The sequence below is a fragment of the Bos mutus genome, chromosome 7 (assembly GCF_027580195.1).
Source record: "Bos mutus isolate GX-2022 chromosome 7, NWIPB_WYAK_1.1, whole genome shotgun sequence".
Classification (NCBI taxonomy): Eukaryota; Metazoa; Chordata; class Mammalia; order Artiodactyla; family Bovidae; genus Bos; species Bos mutus.
The window spans coordinates 82,028,584-82,053,765 of NC_091623.1; the positions used below are offsets into that span (position 1 = coordinate 82,028,584).

The window sequence follows — 25,182 nt, forward strand, 5'->3', positions numbered from 1 at the left end:
TATGATTTTCATATGATTTTTATTTTTCAATATGTTAATATGGTGTATCACATTGATTTTCTGTATATTGAATATTTGCACCCCCGAAATAAACCCAACTTGATCATGGCGTATGAGCTTTTTAATGTGCTGTTGAATTTTTGTTTGCTAGAATTTTGTTGAAGATTTTTGCATCTATGTTCATCAGTGATATTGGCCTGTAGTTTTCTTTTTTGTGTTGTCTTTTTCTGGTTTTGGTATCAGGGTAATGATGGCCCCATAGAATGAGTTTGTAAGTGTTCCTTCCTCTGCAACTTTTTGAAAGAGTTTTAGAAGGATAGACATTCTCTCTTCTCTAAATGTTTAATAGAATTCACCTGTGAAGCCATCTGGTCCTGGGATTTTGTTTCTAAGGAGATCTTTTATCACAGTTTTGATTTCAATGCTTGTAATTGAGTTGTTCATAATTTCTATTTCTTCCTGGTTCAGTCTTGGAAGATTGAAATTTTCTAAGAATCTGTCCATTTCTTCCAGATTATCCATTTTATTGCCATACAGTTGCTCATAGTAGCCTCTTATACTCCTTTGTATTTCTGCATTGTCTGTTGTAACCTCTCCTTTTTAATTTATAATTTTGTTGATTTGATTCTTTTCTCATTTTTTCTTGATGAGTCTGGCTAAAAAGACTTGTCAATTTTGCTTATCTTCTCAAAGAACTAGCTTTTAGTTTTATTAATCTTTGCTATTGTTTTTTTTTTTTTTTTTCCATTTCTTTTTCATTTATTTCTGCTCTCATCTTTATTTCTTTCCTTCTGCTAACTTCCGGTTTTTTTCTTCTTTTTCCAGCTGTTTTAGGTGTAAAGTTAGGTTGTCTATTCAATGTTTTTCTTATTTCTTGAGGTAGGATTGTATTACTGAACTTCCCTCTTAGAACTGCTTTTGCTGCATCCCAAACCAGTCCATTCTGAAGGAGATCAGCCCTGGGATTTCTTTGGAAGGAATGATGCTAAAGCTCAAACTCCAGTACTTTGGCCACCTCATGCGAAGAATTGACTCATTGGAAAAGACTCTGATGCTGGGAGGGATTGGGGGCAAGAGGAGACGGGGACGACAGAGGATGAGATGGCTGGATGGCATCACTGACTCGATGGACGTGAGTCTGAGTGAACTCCAGGAGTTGGTGATGGACAGGGAGGCCTGGCGTGCTGCGATTCATGGGGTCGCAAAGAGTCGACACGACTGAGCGACTAATCTGATCTGATCTGATCTGATCTGATAGGTTTTGAGTTGCTGTGTTTTCATTGTCATTTGTTTCTGGAAATTTTCTTGATTTCCCTTTTTATTTCTTCAGTAACCTGTTGGTTATTTAGAAATGTATTGTTTAATCTCCATGTGTTTGTGTTTTTTAGTCTTTTTGTTGTAGCTGATATCTAGTCTTATAGTGTCATCATCAGGAAAGATGCTTGATATAATTTCAATCTTCTTAAATTTACTGAAAGTTGATTTGTGACCCAAAATGTAGTCTATCCTGGAGAATGTTCCATGTGCACTTGAAAAAAAGTGTACTGTGCATTTGGATGGAATGTCCTGAAAATATCAATGAGATCCATCTGGTCTAATGTGTCATTTAAGACTTGTACTTCCTTATTAATTTTCTGTTTTGATGATCTGTCCTTTGATATAAGTGGGGTGTTAAAGTCTCCTACTACTATTGTGTTACTGTGACTTTCTCAATTTATGTCTGTTAGTGTTTGCCTTATCTATCGAGTTACCCCTATGTTGGGTGCATAGATATTTACAATTGTTATGTCTTCCTCGTGGATTGACCCCTTGATCATTAATAGCATCCTTCCTTATCTCTTGTAGTATTCTTTATTTTACGGCCTATTTTGTCTGATATGCGGATTGCTACTCCAGCTCTCTTTTGACTTTCACGTCCATGAAATATTTTTTCATCTTTTCGTTTTCAGTCTATATGTGTCTTTAGGTCTGAAGTGGGTTTCTTGTAAACAGCATATATATGGGTCTTGTTGTTGTACCCATTCGACCAGTCTATGTCAGTCTACGACTTTTGGTTGAAGCATTTAATCCATTTATATTTAAAGTAATTATTGATATATATGTTCCTATTGCCATTTTCTTAATTGTTTGGGATTTGTTTTTGTAGATCTTTTCCTTCTCTTGTATTTCTTGAATATATAAGTCCCTCAACATTTGTTGTAAAGCTGGTTTGGTGGTAGTAAATTTTCTTAACTTTTGCTTGTCTGTAAAGCTTGATTTCTCCATCAATTTTGAATGAGATGCCTGCCAGGTAGAATAATCTTGGTTGTAGGTTTTTCTCTTTCAGTATTTTAAATATATCGTGCCATTCCTTTCTGGCCTAAAGAGTTTCTGCTGAAAGATCAGCTGTTAAACATAGGGCTTTCCCTTGTATGTTACTTGTTGCTTTTCTCTTGCTGCTTTCAATATTCTTTCTTTGTGCTAAATATTTGTTAGTTTGATTAGTATGTGTCTTGGCATGTTTCTTCTTTCTTTTGTCATATATGGGACTCTTTGCACTTCTTGGACTTGATTGACTATTTCCTTTCCCATGTTGGGGAAATTTCCAACTGTAATCTCTTCAAAAATTTTCTCATACACTTTCTTTTTCTTCTGAGACCCCTATAATTTGAACGTTGGTGCATTTAATATTGTCCCAGAGGTCTCTGAGACTATTCTCAATTCTTTTCATTCTTTTTCCTTTATTCTGCTCTTCAGCAGTTACTTCCACCATTCTACCTTTCAGCTCAATGATCCATTCTTCTTCAGATATTGTGCTATTGATTCCTTCTAGAGTATTTTTAATTTCAGTAATTGTGTTGCTTGTCCCTGTATGTTTATTCTTTAATTCTTCTAGGCCTTGTTCATTGATTCTTTCATTTTCTACATTCTATTTTCAAGGCTTTGCATCATCTTTACTATCATTATTCTGAATTCTTTTTCAGGTAGTTTGCCTATTTTCTCTTCATTTATTTGGACTTGTGGGTTTTTAGCTTGTTCCTTCATTTGTGCAGTATTTCTCTGCCTTTCCTTTTTTTTTTTAAACTTACTGTGTTTGAGGTCTCCTTTTCCCACTCTTCAAGGTTGAATTTTTTCTTCTTTGGTTTCTGGCCTCATTAGTTTGGTCCAGTTATGTAAGCTTTGTGTAGGGTGTGATTTTTGCTTGTATTATGGTGGGTGGAGGTGAGGTGTTTTGTTTTTTGTTTTGTTTTGTTTTGTTTCCTCTGATGGGCAGGGCTGAGTGAGGTGGTAATCCTGTCTGCTGATGATTGGGTTTGTATTTTTGTCTTGTTTGTTGTTTGGGTGAGGGTGCAAAGGGTGCTACTGGTAGTTGGGTGATGATAGGTCTTGTATACAAGTAGTTGCCTTTGTGGAATTCTCATTATTTGATACTCTTTAGGGTTAGGAGTTCTCGGTCTAGGGTCTTGGAGTCAGCACTCCCACTCCAAAGGCTCAGGGCTTGATCTCTGGCTGTGAACAGAGATTCCACATCTGGTTTGTTATGGCATTAAATGGCATTAAAATAAATACACAAAAAATGAGGAAGAAAACAAGAACCCCAGGCAAATGGCAATTACAAAATCAGGTAAATAATAACTAAAATAATGGAATATACAGATACATATACAGCCATAAGCAGAACCAAAACAGTCCCAAAAAATTAAACATAAAAGATTGACCCTGCAAACAAAGGAAACCAAAAATGAAATCCACCAGTTAAGAACAAAACTAACTAAAGTATTAACTGGAAAACAAAACTAAAGCAAAGTGCTACCTGGGGAGTAAATCAACAAAAACAAAACAAACCAACAAATATGGTGAGAAAAAGAGAGAATAGAAATGCAAAGTTAATTAGAGGTAGATAGAGAAGATTTATGTATATTGAAGATTAACTGCAACAGGAAAAGAACAATGGGAAAAGCAAACAAAGGAATAAATGTAGAAAAAAATAAATTTAAAAAGTTTAATTAAAGTTAAAAGAAAGGGGGAAAAAAAAAAAGAAAGAAAAAATGGATAAAAAAGGAAAACCCCACAGAACCACAAAAGGCCAATATTGAGGCAGAAGCATATAAGAGAAATAAAATGTGTGATTTTTAAAAAATTCTCAAAAGTGTAAATAGTGAAATCAACAACTATAACAACAAAGGGGGGGAGGGAGAAAAATTAATAATAAATCCAGAAGAAACTACAGTAAAAGTCAAAATATAAAAATAATAAATTCTTCTCTTGAGTCTCTCCTATCAGTGTACTTTCCCTCTCTGGGAGTCACAGTCCACCTTGCCTCCCTAGATGCACTCCAACACTGGACCTGCTGTGGGGGCAGCTCAGACTCTAATCTGGTCCTACTCCTGAGTGTTCTTGTCTCCAATTTCCGGAGTTTTCAGAACTAGTGGGTGCGTTTTTTTTTTTGTTTTCTTTTTGAGAACTCTCAGTGTTTTTAAAATATATTCCATAGACACATAGTCTGCCTAGTTGATCGTGTAGATTTAATCTACAGCTTGTACAGCTGATGGGAAGGTTGTGGGTCTTCTTCCTTAGCCACACTGTCCCTGGGTTTCAATTGTGGCTTTATCTCCACCTCTGCATGTGGGTCGTCCACAGGAGTTTGCTCCTGAGGTGCCCAGAAGGACTTGGGTTTGCCTCATTGAGTGCCAGGTGTGGTCATGGTGCAGCTGCTTGGGTCACAGGGGACCCTGGCAGCACCAGGTACTCAGGGGAGCTGGTGGCTAGGGCAGCAGGAAATACGCTGTTCTAGAAGAGTGGCAACCCACTCCACTACTGTTGCTTGAAGAACCCCCAGACAGAGAAGCCTGGAAGGCCACAGTTCACAGGGTCACAAAGACTTAGTCACCACTGAAGCAACCCACATACACAAATGCAGGACTTTTTCTAGCCTGTGGCAGTTCTGCCCTAGTGAGGATTGAGTGTGAAGGTGGTGCAGCTGTTTGACAGTGCCAAGTGTGCAGGGACACAGACTTCCTCAGCTGCAGCTATGGCTCTATCAGAGTCTGGCAGCTAGCAATCAGAAGGCCTCTTTGGCTAGTCCTTCTCTGTTGCTCCACCCGTTCATGCACTTAGAGGTCTCCCTTGCCTGGGGTCCTTCTCTGTTGCTTGGTGCATCAGGCACATGAAGGGCTCCTCTGACTGGGGTCCTTCTCTGTTGTTCAAGTGTTCTCAAGCATTTGGAAGGCCAGTATCTCTATTGTTCACCTGCTGGTGTTGGTCTTAGTGTGTGAGGAGAAAGAGGCTACCATGATGGCTTCATCCCCTACTCATGACTCAGCAGTATCCGCTTTCTGCCATGGCTGCCTGACTTTTCTCCACAGACATTTCTCAACACAGTCTCCTCCCTCATGTCCCCTCAGGCTGTCTCTCTGCAGTCAACAGCAGGCTTTGCCCTGGGATTGCTCCACAATCCCTATACTTCAGCTCCCAGCCACTGTGCCTTCTAGGGGAACTGCAACCCTGTCTGGGGTACGAATGGCTGCAGAAAGGAATGTCTATGTGATTATCATTCCATTTAGGCTGTCACAGATCAGCTGCTCCACTCAGCCTCAAATGTTTCTCCTAAGTCACAAATAAATACCCTGAGTTCCCCCACCCACTGAGGGCAAGTCCAGTCTTACTAACTCTCCTGTTTTTCCTCCTTGTTCCTTCATCCTAGCAAGTTTTCCATGGTTCTATATATTCTTTTCCGGTGGTCAGGTACTCCTGCCTGCTCTCAGCTGGTGGTCTGCAATCACTTCTGGATCTGAAGGTGTATTCCTGCCATTTTCTTCCTCATGTTTGTATTTCTTGACAACCTTCATCCTCAATCTCCTCCCACCAATTCTCTGCCTTTAGTAACCACAAATATGTTTGTCTAGTTATCAATGTGTCCTAAAGCAGCAGTCGCCCTGAGTCCACCCAGATGTAGCCCTGGGGGTGGCTGTGTTCTTTTCCACTGCCTTGAGCTATGCTCAGTGAAGGTGAAGGAGAGCCTGAAATCCTCCTGATGGGAGTCTGAAAGATAAAGCTTGAGAAGAGGAGTTTGAGAGGTCCAGGAATGGATGTCTCCAAACTGATAATGCATGGCCATGCATGGGCACAGCTGTACCAATTAAAATCTCAAAATGCTTCCAATCTTAGTGGGTAAACAGTCACTGAGCTGAGGTCACCCCAAGTATCCATGCCATAACCAGGAGCTAAAGGGCTTTTATCTGGCATTTTGAACTTCATCTCCTAGAAAACTCTGTAAAAGCAAAGTAATATCTCTGCTCTTTAATATGCTATCTAGGTTGGTCATAACTTTCCTTCCAAGGAGTAAGCGACTTTGAATTTCATGGCTGCAGTCACCATCTTCAGCAATCTTGGAGCCCAGAAAAATAAAGTCAGCCACTGTTTCCCCATCTATTTGCCATGAAGTGATGGGATTGGATGCCATGATCTTAGTTTTCTGAATGTTGAGCTTTAAGCCAACTGTTTCACTCTCCTCTTTCATTTTCATCAAGAGGCTCTTTAGTTCTTCTTCAGTCACTAGGATTTTAATTTTTACAGAGATCAGGCAATGTGCTAGGTGCTAGGGGTCTGGCAGGACAAAGATAAACTAGATTGTCCCATTCCCTGACCTCACGGAGGTCACAATCTTGAGGAAATGGGGATGAATAATAAATGTTCATATAGAGGATAACCAGGGCTGTGATATGTTAAGCATTGGGTATTGTGGGTACCAGAAGTAGTCCTTGACCTAGTGTGGGAGAGTTCTTAGGGGAGCAGGCATCTAAGTGAGGACCTGAAGGATGATCAGGAAATTACCCAGATAAGCAGAGAAGAGGAGAAACATTGAGACAGAAGTGACTGCATGTGCAAAGATCCCAGGATGAGAATGTATGACAGAGTGGAGAAACTGTAAGTGATTCAACAAGGCTGGAAATGAAGTGTGCAGTGATGACAAATGGAGAGATTCCAAGTGGACTGCATCCCCCAAAGGTCAACCACCCCTTCCCTGGGCCAGTGAGGGTAAAAGGGCATATAGCAAGCAAAAATGGAGGCAAAATGCGTGGGGGCAAAAATGTGTGGACAAAAATGTAATGAGGGTCTCTTTTGGGGACATGTTGGAGAGGTAGGTATAGAAGGGTCGTTTCTAATCAAAAGGTAAGGAGTTCCTTTATAATACAGATGACATTTAAGTCTGAATAGAAGATGAATAAATGCTCACCTGGTACAGAGAGAATGGCATCTATAAAGGAGCCCCACATGGACAAAGAAATCTGGGGTTTAGAAATCTGGGGTTGTTCTTTCACCTCTCCTTAATGTGTGCCTTTCTTGTCTCCAGGTTTTAATGAACATGGTCTGAATGAGCCTCCTACAAGTAAATATCTTTGCATCCATCTTTCATTTCAGCCTCCGTGGGTCTTTTGCCAAGCTTTTCTTTTTGCTCACAAAGGGAGCTGTCCCCAAACTCAGACTGGTCTCCTGAGTGGAGCCAAGATGTCAGTGGGAGGAAAAATGTTGAGACTTTGGTCTCTTTTTGCACCTGCAGCAATGGTACTGGCTTTTCAAATTTTATTTTCTGTATTTTTCTGGGTTAGAAGGGTATATTTGAGCAATAATTTCCTACAGAAATGAGTTGAAGTTCTATGATGAGCTTGTAATTCATGACTCCTACTAACAAAATTTCCTATGGGTGCCACAGAAGTATCAAGGTAAAGATGTAAACACTGGTGACTATTCACTATTAATGGTGAAATTTGCATTTTTTATTCAACACCTCCCTAATGTATTTTTCCATCCATTTTTCTATCCTACCAGTTATCTGTTTTCTCAAATACAAATCTCCCTCCCTCCATTCCTTCTTTTCTTTTTCCTTCATTTCTTTCATCCATCCAAATAACCGTTCACTTGTTTGTCCTTCTTTTGTTCTGTACTTCCATTCATCTCTCAACTTTTCTTCCTGGTATTTACTCTTCTTTCCTCCTCTTTGACTCTCCTATGTCCACTCTTCCTTCATCCATCCAGGTATCCCATTTCTCTTTCTCCATTTATCTGTCCTCTTTGTTTACTCTCTTTCTTGTTTAACCCACTCACACTCTCTTGGATTCATTTCATTCATTGTGTGAATAGGAGGCTTGCTCTACTCACAAAATCACTCCTATTCACACAATCCCTCCTTCCCTCACTCTGATTAGTGGTACACCTTTAAATGGTTGTCCTTGGACAAATTTCTGGAACTCAGGTGAGCCTGGGGGGCTTTCTTCCATTCTACGGGGGACTTGGTTTTTTAGTTTGATGAAATGAATTTTTTTTTTCTTTTGAAATCTGGTTCATTTAGTACCATATTTAAGAAGCCAAAAGGTCAAGAAGATTTACTCATATCTTTTTTTTCCAAGGGCTTTATATTTTTATCATTGAATTTAGGTCTTTATTTTCAGTTAATTTTGTGTAAGTTGTGAGTTGGGGGACCAACTTCATTTTTTTTTTTTTTTTACACATGGGTATCTACTTGTTGCAGTGCTTTTTGTTAAATCATCTATTATTTCCCTGCTGTCTTGGAACTTCTATTGAAAATAAATTGCCTATAAGTGTGTTTGTTTCTAGACAAAAAATCCTACTCTATTGATCTAAATGTCTATATTTATGCAAGTGGGCTGGAAAGATCCTCTGGAGAAGGGAAAGGCTACCCTCTCCTGTATTCTGGCCTGGAGAATTCCATGGACTGTGTAATCCATGGGGTTGCAAAGAGTTGGACATGACTGAGCAACTTTCACTTCACTTTATGAAAGTGGAATGCTCTTTTGATATCTGTAGCTTAGTAGCAATTTTTATAATTGGGAAGCAGAATTTTCCAAGTTTATTATTTCTGCTTATTGGTTTGGCTTTTCAAAGTACTTTGCAATGTTATATGAATTTTAGGATCAGCTTCCAAATTTCTATAGAAGAGCCAGCTGCAATTTTGACAAAGATTGTATTCAATCTGTAAATTAAGTTAAGCAGTGTTTCCATCCTAATAATATTAAATCCTTGATTTATGAATATGAGATGTGTTTATGTTTATTTCAGTCTTTCTAGAATTTTTCAACAAACTTTTGTAGTTTTCAGTGTATGAATCTTAACAGTATTTTTGTTCAATTTCTCCCCAAATTCTTGATATTTTATTCTTTGCTTATTTGTTTTTTAAATTTCATTTTCAGAATGTTAATACCTGGCATTTAGAAATACAGTGTTTGCACATTTCTCTTACATTGTCCTGAACTAATAGAATTCAGTAGTATTTATTTATATTTCTTAGAATTTTTAATATACAAGATCTTATCATTTGTGAATAGAGAGAGATTAAGTTACCAGAATACCTTATCTGTCTCCTGAGAAATCTGTTTGTGGGTCAACAAGCAATAGTTAGAACCAGACACAGTACAATGGACTGGTTCAAAATTGGGAAAGGAGTACAACAAGACTATATATTGTCACCCTGTTTATTTAACTTACATGCAGAAAACATCATGTGAAATGCTAAGATGGATGAATCACAAGATTGGAATCAAGATTCCTGGGAGAAATATCAACAACCGCAGATATGCAGATGATACTACTCTAATAACAGAAAGAAAAGAGGAATTAAAGAGCACCTTGATGAGAGTGAAAGGACAGAATGAAAAAGCTGGCTTGAAACTCAACATTAGAAAAAAGAAAAGAAACCTAAGGTCATGGCATCCATCCTCATCACTTCATGGCAAATAGAAAGGGAAATAGTGGAAGCAGTGACAGATTTTATTTTCTTGGGCTTCAAAATCACTATGGATGGTGACCGTAGCCATGAAGTTAAAAGATGCTTGCTCTTTGGAAGGAAAGCTATAACAAACCTAAACAACGTTTTAAAAAGCAGAGACATTGCTTTACCAACAAAGGTATATATAGACAAACTTCTGATTTTTCCAGTAGTCATGTATGGATGTCAGGGTTGGACTGTAAAGAGGGCTAGGCACCAAAGAATTTATGTCTTTGAACTGTGGTGTTGGAGAAGATTCTTGAGAGTCCCTTGGACAGAAAGGAGATGAAACCAATCAATCTTAAAAGAAAATCAACCCTGAATATTCTTTGGAGGGACTGATGCTAAAGCTGAAGTTCCAATACACTGGCCACCTGATATAAAAAGCTGATTCACTGGAAAACACCCAGATGCTGAATTTGAGCAAATTCTGGGAGATAGTGGAAGACAGAGAAGCCTGGCATGCTGCAGTCCATAGGGTCACAAAGAGTCAAAAATGGCTTAGTGACTGATTAACAGCAATTACAATTACGGCACAAACTACATTTACAGTTCAAATTCCTTCCAGGTAGGATCCATGCATTACTCAGATTTTAAACTAATTTCATCTATTTTTAAAAAATTATAATGTAGTATAAGAAATGTTTAATAAAAGCATTTCCATGAGTAAGACATCATGCTGTGTGATCATTAGCTCTGGACCTAAAGAAAGGCCAGTTCTAGGGCAAGATACATTGTTGCACAAGGCTTAAAGAAAGCATAAAGAATGCTCACCTCCTACTGGAAGGGCCCTGGACTGCCTATCAACTCTCTCAGGGATGAATATGGGATTTACATCATGGCATGAAATTCTGAAGAATAATATTGGCAAAAGACTATATATTTCTGATGTACAGTGAAGGAAAATAAACCATTAGTACAAAAATGCCTTAATTTACAGTATTGTGACAGATCCCATGTTTAACATTTTCTTTAGAGCCCCTGTGACATCCTTATTCCTAAGACTATAGATTAAAGGGTTAAGAACAGGAGTGAGTATGGTGTAAAATGCAGATACAATCATATCCTTCTCAGGGGTGTGGTAGGAACTGGGGAGCATGTAGGTATAGATGGCAGCTCCAAAGAACAGGATGACCACAGTCATGTGGGAAGAACAAGTAGTGAAAGCCTTCTTCCTGCCCTCTGCTGAATTCATCCTGTGGATGGTGAGGAGGATGAATGAATAAGAGCTTGAAATGACTGTCACAGGGATGAGGAGCATGAGGACACAGCACAGGTACATGAGTGTCTCATACAGGGAAGTGTCTGAGCAGGAAAGCTTCATTACAGCAGGGACCTCACAGAAGAAGTGATGGATCTCCCTGGTTTTGCAGAAGGGGATGGTCATGGTGACTGGTGTGAGCATAAAGCCATCCACTGATCCCAGGAACCAGCAGCCAGACACCAAGAGATGACACACTCTATGGTTCATGAGAATAGAATAACGGAGTGGATGACAGATGGCCACATAGCGGTCATAGGCCATGGCAGCCAGAAGAAAAAATTCTGAACCTACTAGAGTCAAATAGAGAAACATCTGCATTCCACATTCAGAGGCTGAAATCTCATTCACACCCATGACCTGGTCCATGAGCATCTTTGGCACAGTGACAGAAATGTACATCACATCCATGAGAGACAACTGACTAATAAAAAAATACATGGGAGTTTGAAGATGGGCATTAGAATGTATCAGAAGGATCAGGATGCTATTACCAGACAGGGCCATCAGGAAAATCACAAAAATGACCACACAAAGGAGAGCTGGGTGCTTGGATTGACTGAAGAGTCCCATGAGGATGAAATCCAACTGTCCAGTGTGGTTGGCCACCCAGGTGGAGTTGTCCATAAAGTTTCACCTAGATAAGCAAGGAGAGCTTTGTGATTAATAGATTGCAATATGGTCATGCAATATGACCACCTGATATTAATGTTTAGTGAGCTTCTGCTGCATGTGCGTTTGTGTTTTTGTCTGTGTGTACATACACACCTGCATGCACAGCCATGTATGCAATCCAGTTGTGCTAATAAGAGGAGATGTTATGGGGTTGTAGATTTGAGGATTATAAGATTCCTTCAATTAAATACATTCTTCGAAAGAGAAAGAATTCACAACTTGTCTTTTGGTGAATATATTGTGGGTTAAAACAATCAGTTACTAATAGTAAGTTTGCCAAAGTTCAATGTCATGAGATGTCCTGATGCAAACTCTACGTAAATATATATTAAAGCAAATAAGAGTATATAAATATAAATAAGTATAATATATACTTCCAATTTTAACTGTGGATAAGCAGAGTTTCATAGAGAATCCCTTCTCTATTTTATCTAGTACATGCTTCTGCAACTTCATCTCCTTATAGTTCCTGCCATTTGTTTCAAATATCGGGGAACAGAACTAGCATTTAGAAGGTCACAGACATTTACAAGACAAGGCATTCATTGTTTTGCAAGCATTATCTGCTTTATTGCCTACAGCAATCAAGTTTTCATGGAAAAAGATGCATAAAGGAAAACTGAATAACACTGAGAAGTCTCTGACTCCATGTAATCTGTCCCCTATCTTGCTGCTCACAGTACATATCTGTGTTCAATGCTGAAGACAAATAAAAAAAAAAAAAATTAAACTTGGTTACACTTAAGGAGATCATAATCAGTCAATGAGGGAGAAATATTACATAAATGTGATTTAAACTAGAATATTAAAAGACATACAAAATAAATTATTAAGAACAGTAGGAAAAAAATACACCTGAACTTTCTTAAGAGAATTAGTAGTTTCTCCTAAAATTTTTATCAGGCAGATTACATTTTGGAGCTTTTCATTTTCTTACATGTTAAATGTTAAGTTTTATAAGTCCTTATCAACAAGAGTTCATCTTTGCATGAAATGTTCCTTTGGCATCTCTGATTTTCTTGAAGAGATCCCTAGTCTTTCCCATTCTGTTGTTTTCCTCTATTTCTTTGCATTGATCGCTGAAGAAGGCTTTCTTATCTCTTCTTGCTATTCTTTGGAACTTTGCATTCAGATGTTTATATCTTTCCTTTTCTCCTTTGCTTTTCGCTTCTCTTCTTTTCACAGCTATTTGTAAGGCCTCCCCAGACAGCCATTTTGCTTTTTTGCATTTCTTTTCTACGGGAATGGTCTTGATCCCTGTCTCCTGTACAATGTCACGAACCTCGTTCCATAGTTCATCAGGCACTCTATCTATCAGATCTAGGCCCTTGAATCTATTTCTCACTTCCACTGTATAATCATAAGGGATTTGATTTAGGTCATACCTGAATGGTCTAGTGGTTTTCCCTACTTTCTTCAATTTAAGTCTGAATTTGGCAATAAGGAGTTCATGGTCTGAGCCACAGTCAGCTCCTGGTCTTGTTTTTGCTGACTGTCCAACCTAGATAGCATATTCAAAAGCAGAGACATTACTTTGTCAACAAAGGTTCATCTAGTCAAGGCTATGGTTTTTCCTGTGGTCATGTATGGATGTGAGAGTTGGACTGTGAAGAAGGCTGAGCGCCAAAGAATTGATGCTTTTGAACTGTGGTGTTGGAGAAGACTCTCAAGAGTCCCTTGGACTGCAAGGAGATCCAGCCAGTCCATTCTGAAGGAAATCAGCCCTGGGATTTCTTTGGAAGGAATGATGCTAAAGCTGAAACTCCACTACTTTGGCCACCTGATGCGAAGAGTTGACTCATTGGAAAAGACTCTGATGCTGGGAGGGATTGGGGGCAGGAGGAGAAGGGGACGACAGAGGATGAGATGGCTGAATGGCATCACTGACTCGATGGACGTGAGTCTGAGTGAACTCTGGGAGTTGGTGATGGACAAGGAGGCCTGGCGTGCTGCAATTCATGGGGTCACAAAGAGTCAGACATGACTGAGTGACTGATCTGATCTGATCAACAAGAGGAAATATTGGCTCCACTTTCTGGGAAGAGTTTAGAAATGCTTATGATGCAGTAGTATTTCAAGTAGAATTTCAGTTTCAAATATATTTTATGTTCTTGCAATAATCCCAAGACTGATTACAATATTCAGCTTATTAACAATCCCATGTTCTAGAGTGATGAAGCTGCAGACAACTTTGAAAGTGAATTTGGTGATTTAACATAGATATACAACAAATTTGCCACACATTGCATTAACATATATTTCTGTCAATTTCTACCTTCACTGGTAAATGAATGCTGAGCTCCATCTGTGTAAAATTTTTAAACTGTACAATTAAGACGAAATACACCTGTGACTGAGTCTATTTGTGGTCAGAATGAAGCAAGGACCAGTTCAGTGGCTGGTACAAGTGAACACCTCAGATCTATTTGTTGAATAAATGAAAAGAAAGCAGAGGGCAAGTGGGAAGTGGGACTTTCATTTCTTTGGTAAATGAAAGTCACTGTGTTCAAGCGACACTGAATACCTAGGACACCAGACAGATAAGGGAATTCTGTTTGTACCACAAAAAACAGTTGGCCTTCCTATTCAGAAGGGAGACCAATTTTTTTTTCTTACTTTTCTCTACCAAATTGCCTGAGTTCAAAATGAACAAAATGGTGCTTATTAAACTTGAGTAATTCTTAACTGTAGTAGTAGCTTAGTAACAAATCTTACATTAATCTGACAGCTCTTAAGCAATTGTTTTATTGCATTACTGTGTATTTTGTCCCCAAGAGCCTATGAAGTACTTACTCATCTTATTTTCTCCTTTTACAAATTAAATAATTCAGGTTCCTGGGGCATCTGCCTAGACTCGTGTCTCAGCTCAGGAGTTGGGACACAGAGTCTGTAATACTGCATAAATACTGTAAAACCCACTGTTCCCTCCACAGTCTACAATTTGGGTATTAGCTACCAACTGTAGATTTCCTCTAGGAAACAGATATGACTGAGACATTTATTTCAATGTTCTTACATCCAGAAATAATACCCATACCAAGTAAAATTAGTCCCTTTTCTTCTATTAACTTCAGTCTCAAGAAAAGAAAGTACAATAATGTAGGAGGGTGTGTATTGTAAATAAATATAATATGTAGGAGGGTGTGTATTGTAAATAAATATAATATGAAAGATTCAAGAAAAAGAAACATTTGCTTCTCTCCAGGGAAATAGACAATAGTGAAAAAAATTAGAAATAAGTCCAAACATTAACAGAATGTGACAGAAACCCAAGTAAAAATAATAATAGTTACCCTTTTTATTCTTTTTTCCTGTCTTCCTATCTGATTGACCCCAAAATCAGATGATGCCAAAAGCCTCATCTAGATGGACTAATGGAAAGTGGCCACAATTAACTATATAAAAAGAAACAGGAGAGTGACATCATCCCTGGTTTTACTAAGCCTATTAAGGAAGTGGAATATGGTCTTCTATAGATAAATTCCCTCTGGGACTTTGTAGAATAATGAAATCAAGAGAGTTAAAAGTAACAAATATCTGTACTGCACTTTTCTGATTTTTTCTCATTTTTAGCCACTTTTATTATTAAAGTAGAACTCTTAACCAGTATTGACAAAATCTTAAATCTTTACCATCATCAATAAATTATCTATGAAATAGATATTAGCTTATATATCTAATATAAGCCTTAGCCCTTTCACATTAAAAGTGTTTCATATAATATATATATATATATATATCTCCCCATGTAATCTTCAAGAATATTTTGTAAAGTATTGGTGTTTGTCTTATCTTTCACAGATATAGACCCTGAAACTCATAGTCTAATTGATATGTCAAAAAGAGTACCAATAATCAGTAACGTAGTTGAGACAAATTTGAGAGGGTATCCTTTACATCTTCATCTGGATCACTCTTCATTATTAATGCTTTGCTGATTGTGCTCTTTCTTTTTTTACTCGGCTGCAATCTGTGTTGCACTGCATTTTAGGATTTTTTTTTTAATTGAAATGTCAACATCTTGTTTATAGAAAAAATATATATATATAAAAACAGAAACCATTACAAAGAAAATATTTTAAAGGGGCCATAATCTAATCTATCAGACAAACACCATGCTTTAACAGTTTTATTTTGCTTGAGATTACAAATATCTACAAATTGTATATCACACACCAGGTAGTTGGGATAAACAAGGCAGCAAGAAGCAACCCCACCATCATGAAACTAGCAGGAAAATTCTTTTGAACCTTTTTCTATATGTGTGCTCTCAAACTATGTTGAGTATTTTTCCATGCCATCTTTTGTCCATGACATCCTTGTCTAGAGAGTGACTCCTGTTTAAAAGGCCTACACTCGGGGGCTGGAGCCTCCCATGTCTTCCAGGGTTTCAGCCTGCAAATGGTTTGTTCTAACCACTTTGTCACATGGTTTCCCAGAAGACTCTGATGGTGCAAGCCCTGGGAGGTTCTAAATAGTGAGAAAAAGGAAGAAATTGCATCTTTTTTCTTGTTTCTGATGAATATCTCTGGAAGTAGCTGTAAGCTATTGAGAACCATGCAGGAACTGGAGGTTCCAGTACTCCAAAGGCAGTTTCAGTGTCAATGGTGGGATGCAGGACTCAGGGCTGCATCAGGGAAGGGTCCCCTCAGTAACCCTAGAATGCAGCATCTCAGTCAGCTCAGTAGTGTGGGGAATGTGGGGCTCCAGTTTTGGCAAAGACTTGACATTTCCTTCACTTTTCCCCCAGCTTTCACTCCAGCCCATTGACATCCCCATAACCAATCCCCTGAAGTAAATTTCTTCACTTTGAAGTGTGTAAAATGGGACTGGATATTAAATAATTAGGTTAATGTTCTATCAAATGAATATACATTAATTACAATTCCCCATAATATTGAATAATTGTGTTGCATTCACATTCTAAATTACAAGTTATGCTATGATAAAAATATATAGAAAGCATTCTCTTAATGTAATTTCCCCTAAGATAATTTATCAGAGGGTATAGAATACTTGTGGGCTTCCCTGTGAAAGGTTGTTGCTGAATCATGACAAGACGCCGGGATTCTTGGCCTCCAGAGGAGAATTCAATCCGGGACCAGAGACGAGGCTTGATTGCTCAGAGCTTTTGTGTAATAAAGATTTATTAAAGTATAAAGGAGATAGAGAAAGCTTCTAACATAGACATCAGAAGGGGGTAGAAAGAGTACCCCCTAGCTAGTGTTAGCAATGAAGTTATATACTCTCCAATGAATCCAAAGAATGTCTGGAGGTTGTAAAGACCTCACCAGACCTTCTCCCATAATTTACATTTTAAGGTAACAGAATTAGCTAGAAGGTTTAGTCCAGAGACTGCCTTCAGGCAGGATACATTATTGTTATATAATCCTTGTAAAGACCAGACCTACTCCCATAATTTACATTTTAAGATAACATGATCAGCCACGTTTAATCCAGAGACTGTCCTCAGGCAGGATACATAATCCTAAGGAATGTAGAGGAAAAAAGGAAGTTTGTCCTTTCTTCCTCCTTGAGTATTCCAGACCCCTCTCTCCTTGGGGACCCCTAGACTTCTTAACAACCTGCCTAGGAAATAACTCTTTCACCTGGCAGTTCAAATGGTAAAGAATCTGCCTGTAGTACAGGAGACCCAGGTTCAATCCCTGGGTCAGGAATATTCCCTAGAGAAGGGAACAGAAATCCTCTGTAGTATTCTAGCCTGGAGAATCCCATAGACAGAGGAGCCGGGTGGAAATACTTCAAGTTTCTTCATACACAACACAGAACTGCTTTTCCACAAATGTCTTCAAATGTATTATGATATCAAATTTCACTTGAACTAGCATTAAGTTGTTGTGCTTTTCCATCTCAGTCAATTTGATAGGCATATAATTAATACCTGCTGTATTGCTGATCTTGTTTGTGACACCAATTGTCTTGCTGTTCACACTATTCACACTGTTCGCCGAACCCAGGGTAGACAAGGCATGAGCTAAGAGGCTAGAAGAAGACTCAAGGAACTATAGGAACGGCAGACACACTTATTCTCTCCTGGCTGGCACAGCAGCCATAACACAGCATCTCTTCTTGATGAAGCAGCAGCCATAGCAGCAGTCATAACATAAAACAACATAACCACACACAACCCTGTGAGCAAGTGTGTACCTTGTGACATGCATGTGCAATGCTATAAGCAGTCTCAGCTGTTACACAACCATGCAAAGTCATTGTTTACAGAACATGAAGCAAGAGAGCCTAGCCACCCATCTTGGCTAATTTGTCTTCATCCACACCTGCCTTTCTTGATTACTAATATGGTCATAAATTTTCATATGTTTATCCATGTAACTACTGCTTATGTGAAATATGTTTATATCTTTTGCACATTTAATTTTTTAAAGTTTTTCTTTAAAAGTATGAAAGTGTTAATATATTAAGAATAGTAACTCCTTGTGAGTAGTGTTCATTATTTTTTCCTAAATTTTTTATTGTGATATTTTATCTCATCATAATATTTTATTTAGTTTAATGTGTTTTTTATTTTAGCATTTTTGTGTTTAGGAAGTTCTTACACAGTTTGGAATCATTAAAAATAATCAATTTTGCTTTTTTTTTTTTAAAGAATGAGTTTCACAGTATTTTTGAACAGTTAATTTCTAACCCAGCAATAACTTCTTGGGGGTGTGATATGGAGTGGATTTCTAACATGGTTTTCAAGTAGAAACTAACCTCAAGGACTAAAGAATTCAATCTTTCATTCACTCACTCCAAAAATATATATTCACTACCATTTATGTGCCAGCTGCATTTATCTTTCTCAAGATTGCTTTGGCTTTTCAGGGTCTTTCGTGTTTCCATTAAAATTGCAAAATCTTTTGTTCTATTTCTATGAAAAAATACCATAGGTAATTTGATAGGAATCATACTTGTTTTGGGTAGTATGGTCATTTTCACAATATTGATTCTTCCAATCCAAGAATATGGTGTGTCTATCATTATGTTTGTGTCATCTTTGGTTTCTTTCATCAGTATCTTATAGTTTTCTGCATACAATCTTTTGCCTCCTTAGGTAGGTTTGTCCAACAACAGGTGAGTGGATTAATAAAGATGCAGTATATATGTACAATGAAATATTACTCAACTATAAAAAGAACAAAATAATTCCATTTTTAGCAACATGGGAGGACCTAGAGATTCTCATGGTGATTGAACTAAGACACAGAAAGACTAATATCACTTATATGATGAATATTTTAAAAGGAAACAGAACTGAGTCACAGATGTACAAAACAGACAAATGGTTACCAGGGGATGAAGAGAGAAGGGATAAATTGGGAGACTGTGTTTGACATACTCACACTGCTTGCATGTATACCAATTCACTTCAAAAGTGTCTGACTCTTTGTGACCCTATTGACTGCAGCCTGCCAGACTCCTCTGCCTAGGGATTCTCCAGGCAAGAATACTGGAGCGGGTTGCCATGCCCTCCTCCAGGGTATCTTCCCTGACCCAGGGGTTGAACCAGCATCCCCTGCAGCTCCTGAATTTCTGTCAATTTGTTTACCACTGAGCTGCCAAGGAAGCCCATATACACACCATTATATAAAAAAGACATCTAATAATAAACTGCCATTTAGGACAAGGAACCCTACTCAATACTCCGTAATGGCCTCCATGGGAAAAAAAAATCTAAAAAAAGAGTTGATGTATGCATATATGTATCAACCTCATACCTGCCAAAGATGCTCCAAGCACTCAAATAAAACCTTGTGTGCACCAGGACCCAGAGACCCCACAGAGACTGAGCCAGACCTGCCTTTGAGTGTTTGCGTGTCTCTTGAGGCAGCATGGATTAGCACTGGCCTGTTGCAGGGACAGGGCCTCTGGCTGCAGCAGACCTGGGAGGTGTGACATGTGACATAACTCCTCTTGGAGGAGGTTGCCATTAGTCCCACCATACAGCCACCAAGCAGATTACCCACAAACTGGAGAACAATTATACCAAAGATATTCTTGCACTGTTGCAAAAGTTCTAGGGCCCACAACAGTTTTCCCAACCTGGGGATCCAGCAAAATCACTGAGAATCCCCAGGGAATTTGACTTTCAAGACCAGTGGGATTTGATTACAGAACTTCCACAAGACTGTAGAAACAGACGCTTGGAGGGCACAAACAAAACCTTGTGTGCACCAGGACACAGGAGAAAGGAGCAGTGACCCCACAAGAGGCTGAGCCAGACTTGCCTGTAAGTGTCCAGGAATCTTCAGCAGAAGTGTGGGTCGACAGTGGCCTGCCAATGGTTCGGGGGCACTGAATACAACAGTCCTGGGAGCTGCAGCATGCTGACATAAGTACTTTTGAAGGAGGTTACCATTACTGCCATTACCCCTACCATAGTTTGTTCTCAGGTCAAACTAGAGGGAAGGAACAAGCCCCACCTATCAGGAGAAAGTTGAATTAAAGATTTACTGAGTATGACCACCCCTCCATCAGAGCAAGACTCCGTTTGCCCCACAGCAGGTACCTCCCATCAGGAGGCTTCCACAAGCCTCTAATCCTTACTCATCAGAGGAAAGACAGAATGAAAACCACAGTCACAGAAAATCAACCAAACTGATCATATGGATCACAGCCTTGCTTAACCCAATGAAACTATGAGCTATGCTGTGTAGGGCCACCAAAGATGGATGGACGGGTCATGGTGGACAATTCTGACAAAACATGGTTCACAGGAGAAGGGAATGGCAAACCACTTCAGCATTCTTGCCTTGAGAACCCCATGAACGATATGAAAAGGCAAAAAGATATGACATTGAAAGATGAACTCCCCAGGTCAGTAGGGGCCCAATATTTTACTGGAGAAGACCAGGGAAATAGCTCCAGAAGGAATGAAGAGTCTGAACCAAAGTGGAAACAATGCCTAGTTGTGGATGTGAAAGTGGATGTGGGTGTGAAAGTAAAGTCCAATGCTGTAAGAACAGTGTTGCATAGGATCCTGTAATGTTAGGTCCCTGAAACAAGGTAAATGGGAAATGGTCATACAGGAAAGGGCAGGAGGGAACATTGACATTTTAGGAATCAGTGAACTAAAATGGACCAGAATGGGAGAATTTAATACAGGTGATCATTATATCTACTACTGTGGGCAAGAATCCCAAGAGAAGAGTACAAAGTGCAGTACTTGGGTGCAATCTCAAAAATGACAGAATGATCTTTGTTCATTTCCAAAGCAAACTATTCAATATCACAGTAATCCAAGTCTATGCCCCAATCACTAATGCCGAATACGTTGAAATTGAACAGTTCCATAATGACCTACAAGACCTTCTAGAACTAACACCAAAAAAAAAAAAAAAGTCCTTTCCATCATAGGGTACTGGAATGCAAAAGTAGGAAGTCAAGAGATACCTGGAGTAACAGGAAAGTTTGGCCTTGGAGTACAAAATGAAGCAGGGCAAAGGCTAACAGAGTTTTGCCAAGAGAATGCACTGGTCACAACAAACACCTTCTTCCAAAAACACAAGGGAAGTCTCCACACATGGACATCACCAAATGCTCAATACTGAAATCAGATTGATTATATTCTTTCCAGTCCAAGTTGGAGAAGCTCTATTCAGTCAGCCAAAACAAGACTGGAAGCTGACTTGTGGCTCAGATCATGAACTCCTTATTGCAAAATTCAGACTGAAATTGAAGAAAAAAAGGGGAAACCACTATACCATTCAGGTATGGCCTAAATCAAACTCCTTATAATTATACAGTGGAAGTGACAAATAGATTCAAGGGATTGTATCTGATAGAGTGCCTGAAGAACTCTGAAAGGAGGTTTGCAACATTGTGCAGGAGACAGTTATCAAAATCATCCCCAAGAAAAAGAAATGCAACAAGGCAAAATGGTTATCCAAGGAGACCTTACAAATAGCTGAGAAAAGAAGATAAGTGAAAGGCAAAGGACAAAAGGAAAAATATACCCATCTGAATGCAGAGTTCAAAAAATTAGCAAGGAGAGATAAGAAAGCCTTCCTCAGTGATCAATGCAAAGAAATAGAGGAAAGCAATAGAATGGGAAAGACTAGAGATCTCTTCAAGAAAATTAGAGATACCAAGGGAACATTTCATGCAAAGATGGGCATGAAATAAAGGACAATAAAGGACAGAAATGGTATGGACCTAACAGAAGCAGAAGATATTAAGAAGAGGTGGCAAAAATACACAGAAGAACTGCACAAAAAAGATCTTCATGACCCAGATAACCATGATAGTGTGATTACTCACCTAGAGCCAGACATGCTGGAATGTAAAGTCAAGTGGGCCTTATGAAGCATCACTATGAACAAAGCTAGTGGAGGTGATGGAATTCCAGCTGAGCTATTTCATATCCTTAAAGACGATGCTGTTAAAAGTGCTGCACTCAATACGCCAGCAAATTTGGAAAATTCAACAGTGGCCAGGAGACTGGAAAAGGTCAGTTTTTATTCCAATCCAAAAGAAAGACTATGTCAAAGAATGTTCAAACTACCTCACAATTGCACTCATCTCACATGCTAGCAAAATAATCCTTAAAATTCTCCAAGTGAAGCTTCAACAGCAAGTGAATTGAGAACTTCCAGATGTTCAAGCTGAATTTAGAAAAGGCAGAGGAACCAGAAAGGAAATTGTCAACATCTGTTGGATCATAGAAAAAGCAAAAGAATTCCAGAAAAACATCTACTTCTGCTTCATTGACACGCTAAAGCTTTTGACTGTGTGGAAATCAAAAAACTGTAGCAAATTCTTAAAAAAGATGGGAATACCAGACCACCTTACCTGCCTCCTGAGAAACCTGTATGAAGCTTAAGAAGCAACAGTTAGAACTGGATATGGAACAATGGACTGATTCCAAATCAGGGAAGGAGAACATCAAGGCTGTATATTGTCACCCTGCTTAATTAGCTTATATGTAGTGTATGTGGACAGAGGAGCCTGGTAGGCTGCAGTCCATGGGGTCTCTAGGAGTCGGACATGACTGAGCGACTTCACTTTCACTTTTCACTTTCATGCATTAGAGAAGGAAATGGCAACCCACTCCAGTGTTCTTGCCTGGAGAATCCCAGGGATGGGGGAGCCTGGTGGGCTGCTGTCTATGGGGCTGCACAGAGTCGGACACGACTGAAACGTCTTAGCAGCAGCAGTGTACTTTATGGGAAATGCCAGGCTGAACTAAGCACAAGCTGCAATCAAGATTACCAGGAGAAATATCAATAACCTCAGATATACAGATGACACCACACTTATGGCAGGAAATGAAGAGGAGCTAAAGAAACTTCTGATGACAGTGAAAGAGGAGAGTGAAAAAGTTGACTTAAATCTCAACATTAAAGAAACTAAGATCATGGCATCCGGTCCCATCACTTCATGGCAAATAGAAGGTTGTGGGGTGGGGGGCGGGGAGGAGTGGAAGCCAGTGACAGATTTTCTCTTCTTGGGCTTCAAAATCATTGCAAATGGTGACTGCAGCCATGAAATTAAAAGATGTTTGTTCCTTGGAAGAAAAGCTATGACAAACCTAGAGAGCATATTTAAAAGCAATGATGTCACTTTACCGACAAAGGTTTCTGTTTTCAAAGCTATAGTCTTTCCAGTAGTCATGTTTGGATATGAGAGTAGGACCATAAAGAAGGCTGAGCATCCAAAAATTGATGGTTTCGAACTGTTGTCCTGGAGAAGACTCTTGATAGTCCCTTTGGCTGCAGCGAGATCAAGACAGAATCCTAAAGAAAATCAACCCTGAATACTCATTGGAAGGACTAAAGCTGAAGTTCTAATACTTTGGCCACCAGATGTGAAGAGCCAACTCATTGGGAAAGACCATGATGCTGGGAAAGACTGAAAGCAAAAGGAGAAGAGGGAAGCAGAGGATGACATGGTTTGATAGCATCACTGACTCAATGGACATGAGCTTGGACAAACTCTAGGAGATAGTGAGGGACAGGGAAGCCTGGTGTGCTGCAGTCCGTGGGGTCACAAAGAGTTGGACACGACTTAGCAAGTAAAGAACAACAATGATACATCTAGTAAGGTTTTCTTCCTGGTGGCTCAGAAGGTAAAGTCTCTGCCTGCAATACGAGATCTGGGTTTTATGTTTGAGTAGGGAAGATCCCCTGGATAAGGAAATGGCAACCCCCTCCAGTATTCTTGACCTGAGAATTTCATGGACAGAGGGGCCTAGAAGGCTACAGTCCATGGAATTTCAAGGAGTTGTACATGACTGAGCGACTAACACTTACTTAAGCATTTCTTTTTTATTTTTTCTTCCAGTTTTATTGAGATAAAATTGACATACAGCACTTTGTAATATGTAGAGCATAAATCTGACTTACATACATCATGAAATTATTACAACAGTAAATTTAGTGATATTACATGATCTCATAAAGATAAAACATTAAAGAAATTTTTAAAATTTTCCTTGTGAAGGAGAATAGGGTGCTATCTTCTTCCTCTCGCAGTCGCCGCCGCGGAGCGGAGCTGAGGCCATCAGATCAAGGAGCGCGGTGACCGGGAGGGTTGGGTCTATGGTCGCTCCGCGGGCCGCTCTGCTGGCTGGTGCTTTTTTATCAGAGCAAGCTGTGTTCCATGGCAGGGAACTTTTGACAGAGCTCCCACTATTTACAGTGGATTTTGGATAAACAAGATCTGTTGAAGGAACACCAAAAAGATTTAAAGTTTCTCTCAGAAGAAGAGTATTGGAAATTACAGATATTTTTTACAAATGTTATCCAAGCATTAGGTGAACATCTTAAATTAAGACAACAAATCATTGCCACTGCAATGATAGACTAAAAATAGACTAAGGTCTATTTCAAGAGATTCTATGCAAGGTATTCTCTGAAAAGTATAGATCCTGTATTAATGGCTCCTACATGTGTGTTTTTGGCATCCAAAGTAGAGGAATTTGGAGTAGTCTCAAATACAGGATTGATTGCTGCTGCTACTTGTGTATTGAAAACTAGATTTTCATATGCCAAAGGAATTTCCTTATAAGATGAACCATGTATTAGAATGTGAATTCTATCTTTTAGAATTAATGGATTGTTGCTTAATCTATCATCCTTATAGACCTTTGCTCCAGTATGTGCAGGACATGGGCCAAGAAGACGTGTTGCTTCCCCATGCATGGAGGATAGTGAATGATACTTACAGAATGGATCTTTGCCTACTGTATCCTCCTTTCATGATAGCTTTAGCTTGCCTGCATGTAGCCTGTGTTGTACAGCAGAAAGATGCCAGAGAGTGGTTTGGTGAGCTTTCTGTGGATATGGAGAAGATTTTAGAAATAATCAGGGTTATTTTAAAGTTGTATGAGCAGTGGAAAAAATTTGATAAGAGAAAAGAGATGGCAACTATTCTTAGTAAGATGCTGAAACCAAAACCACCTCCAAACAGTGAAGGAGAGCAGGGTCCAGATGGAAGTCAGAACTCTAGCTGCAGCCAATCTTAA

At 39.0% G+C, this 25,182-nt stretch overlaps 1 protein-coding gene and 1 pseudogene across 1 annotated transcript; one reads left to right on the forward strand and one right to left on the reverse strand.

Annotated features, from left to right (window-relative positions):
- Positions 1-10,697: 10,697 nt before the first annotated feature.
- Positions 10,698-11,651, reverse strand: LOC102276368 (olfactory receptor 2T29). Its single transcript, XM_005896332.3, has one exon. It carries the CDS (start codon positions 11,649-11,651, stop codon positions 10,698-10,700), a length of 954 nt encoding a protein of 317 aa, XP_005896394.2.
- Positions 11,652-24,256: 12,605 nt separating this feature from the next.
- On the forward strand, positions 24,257-25,182 carry LOC102274951 (cyclin-C pseudogene; annotated as a pseudogene).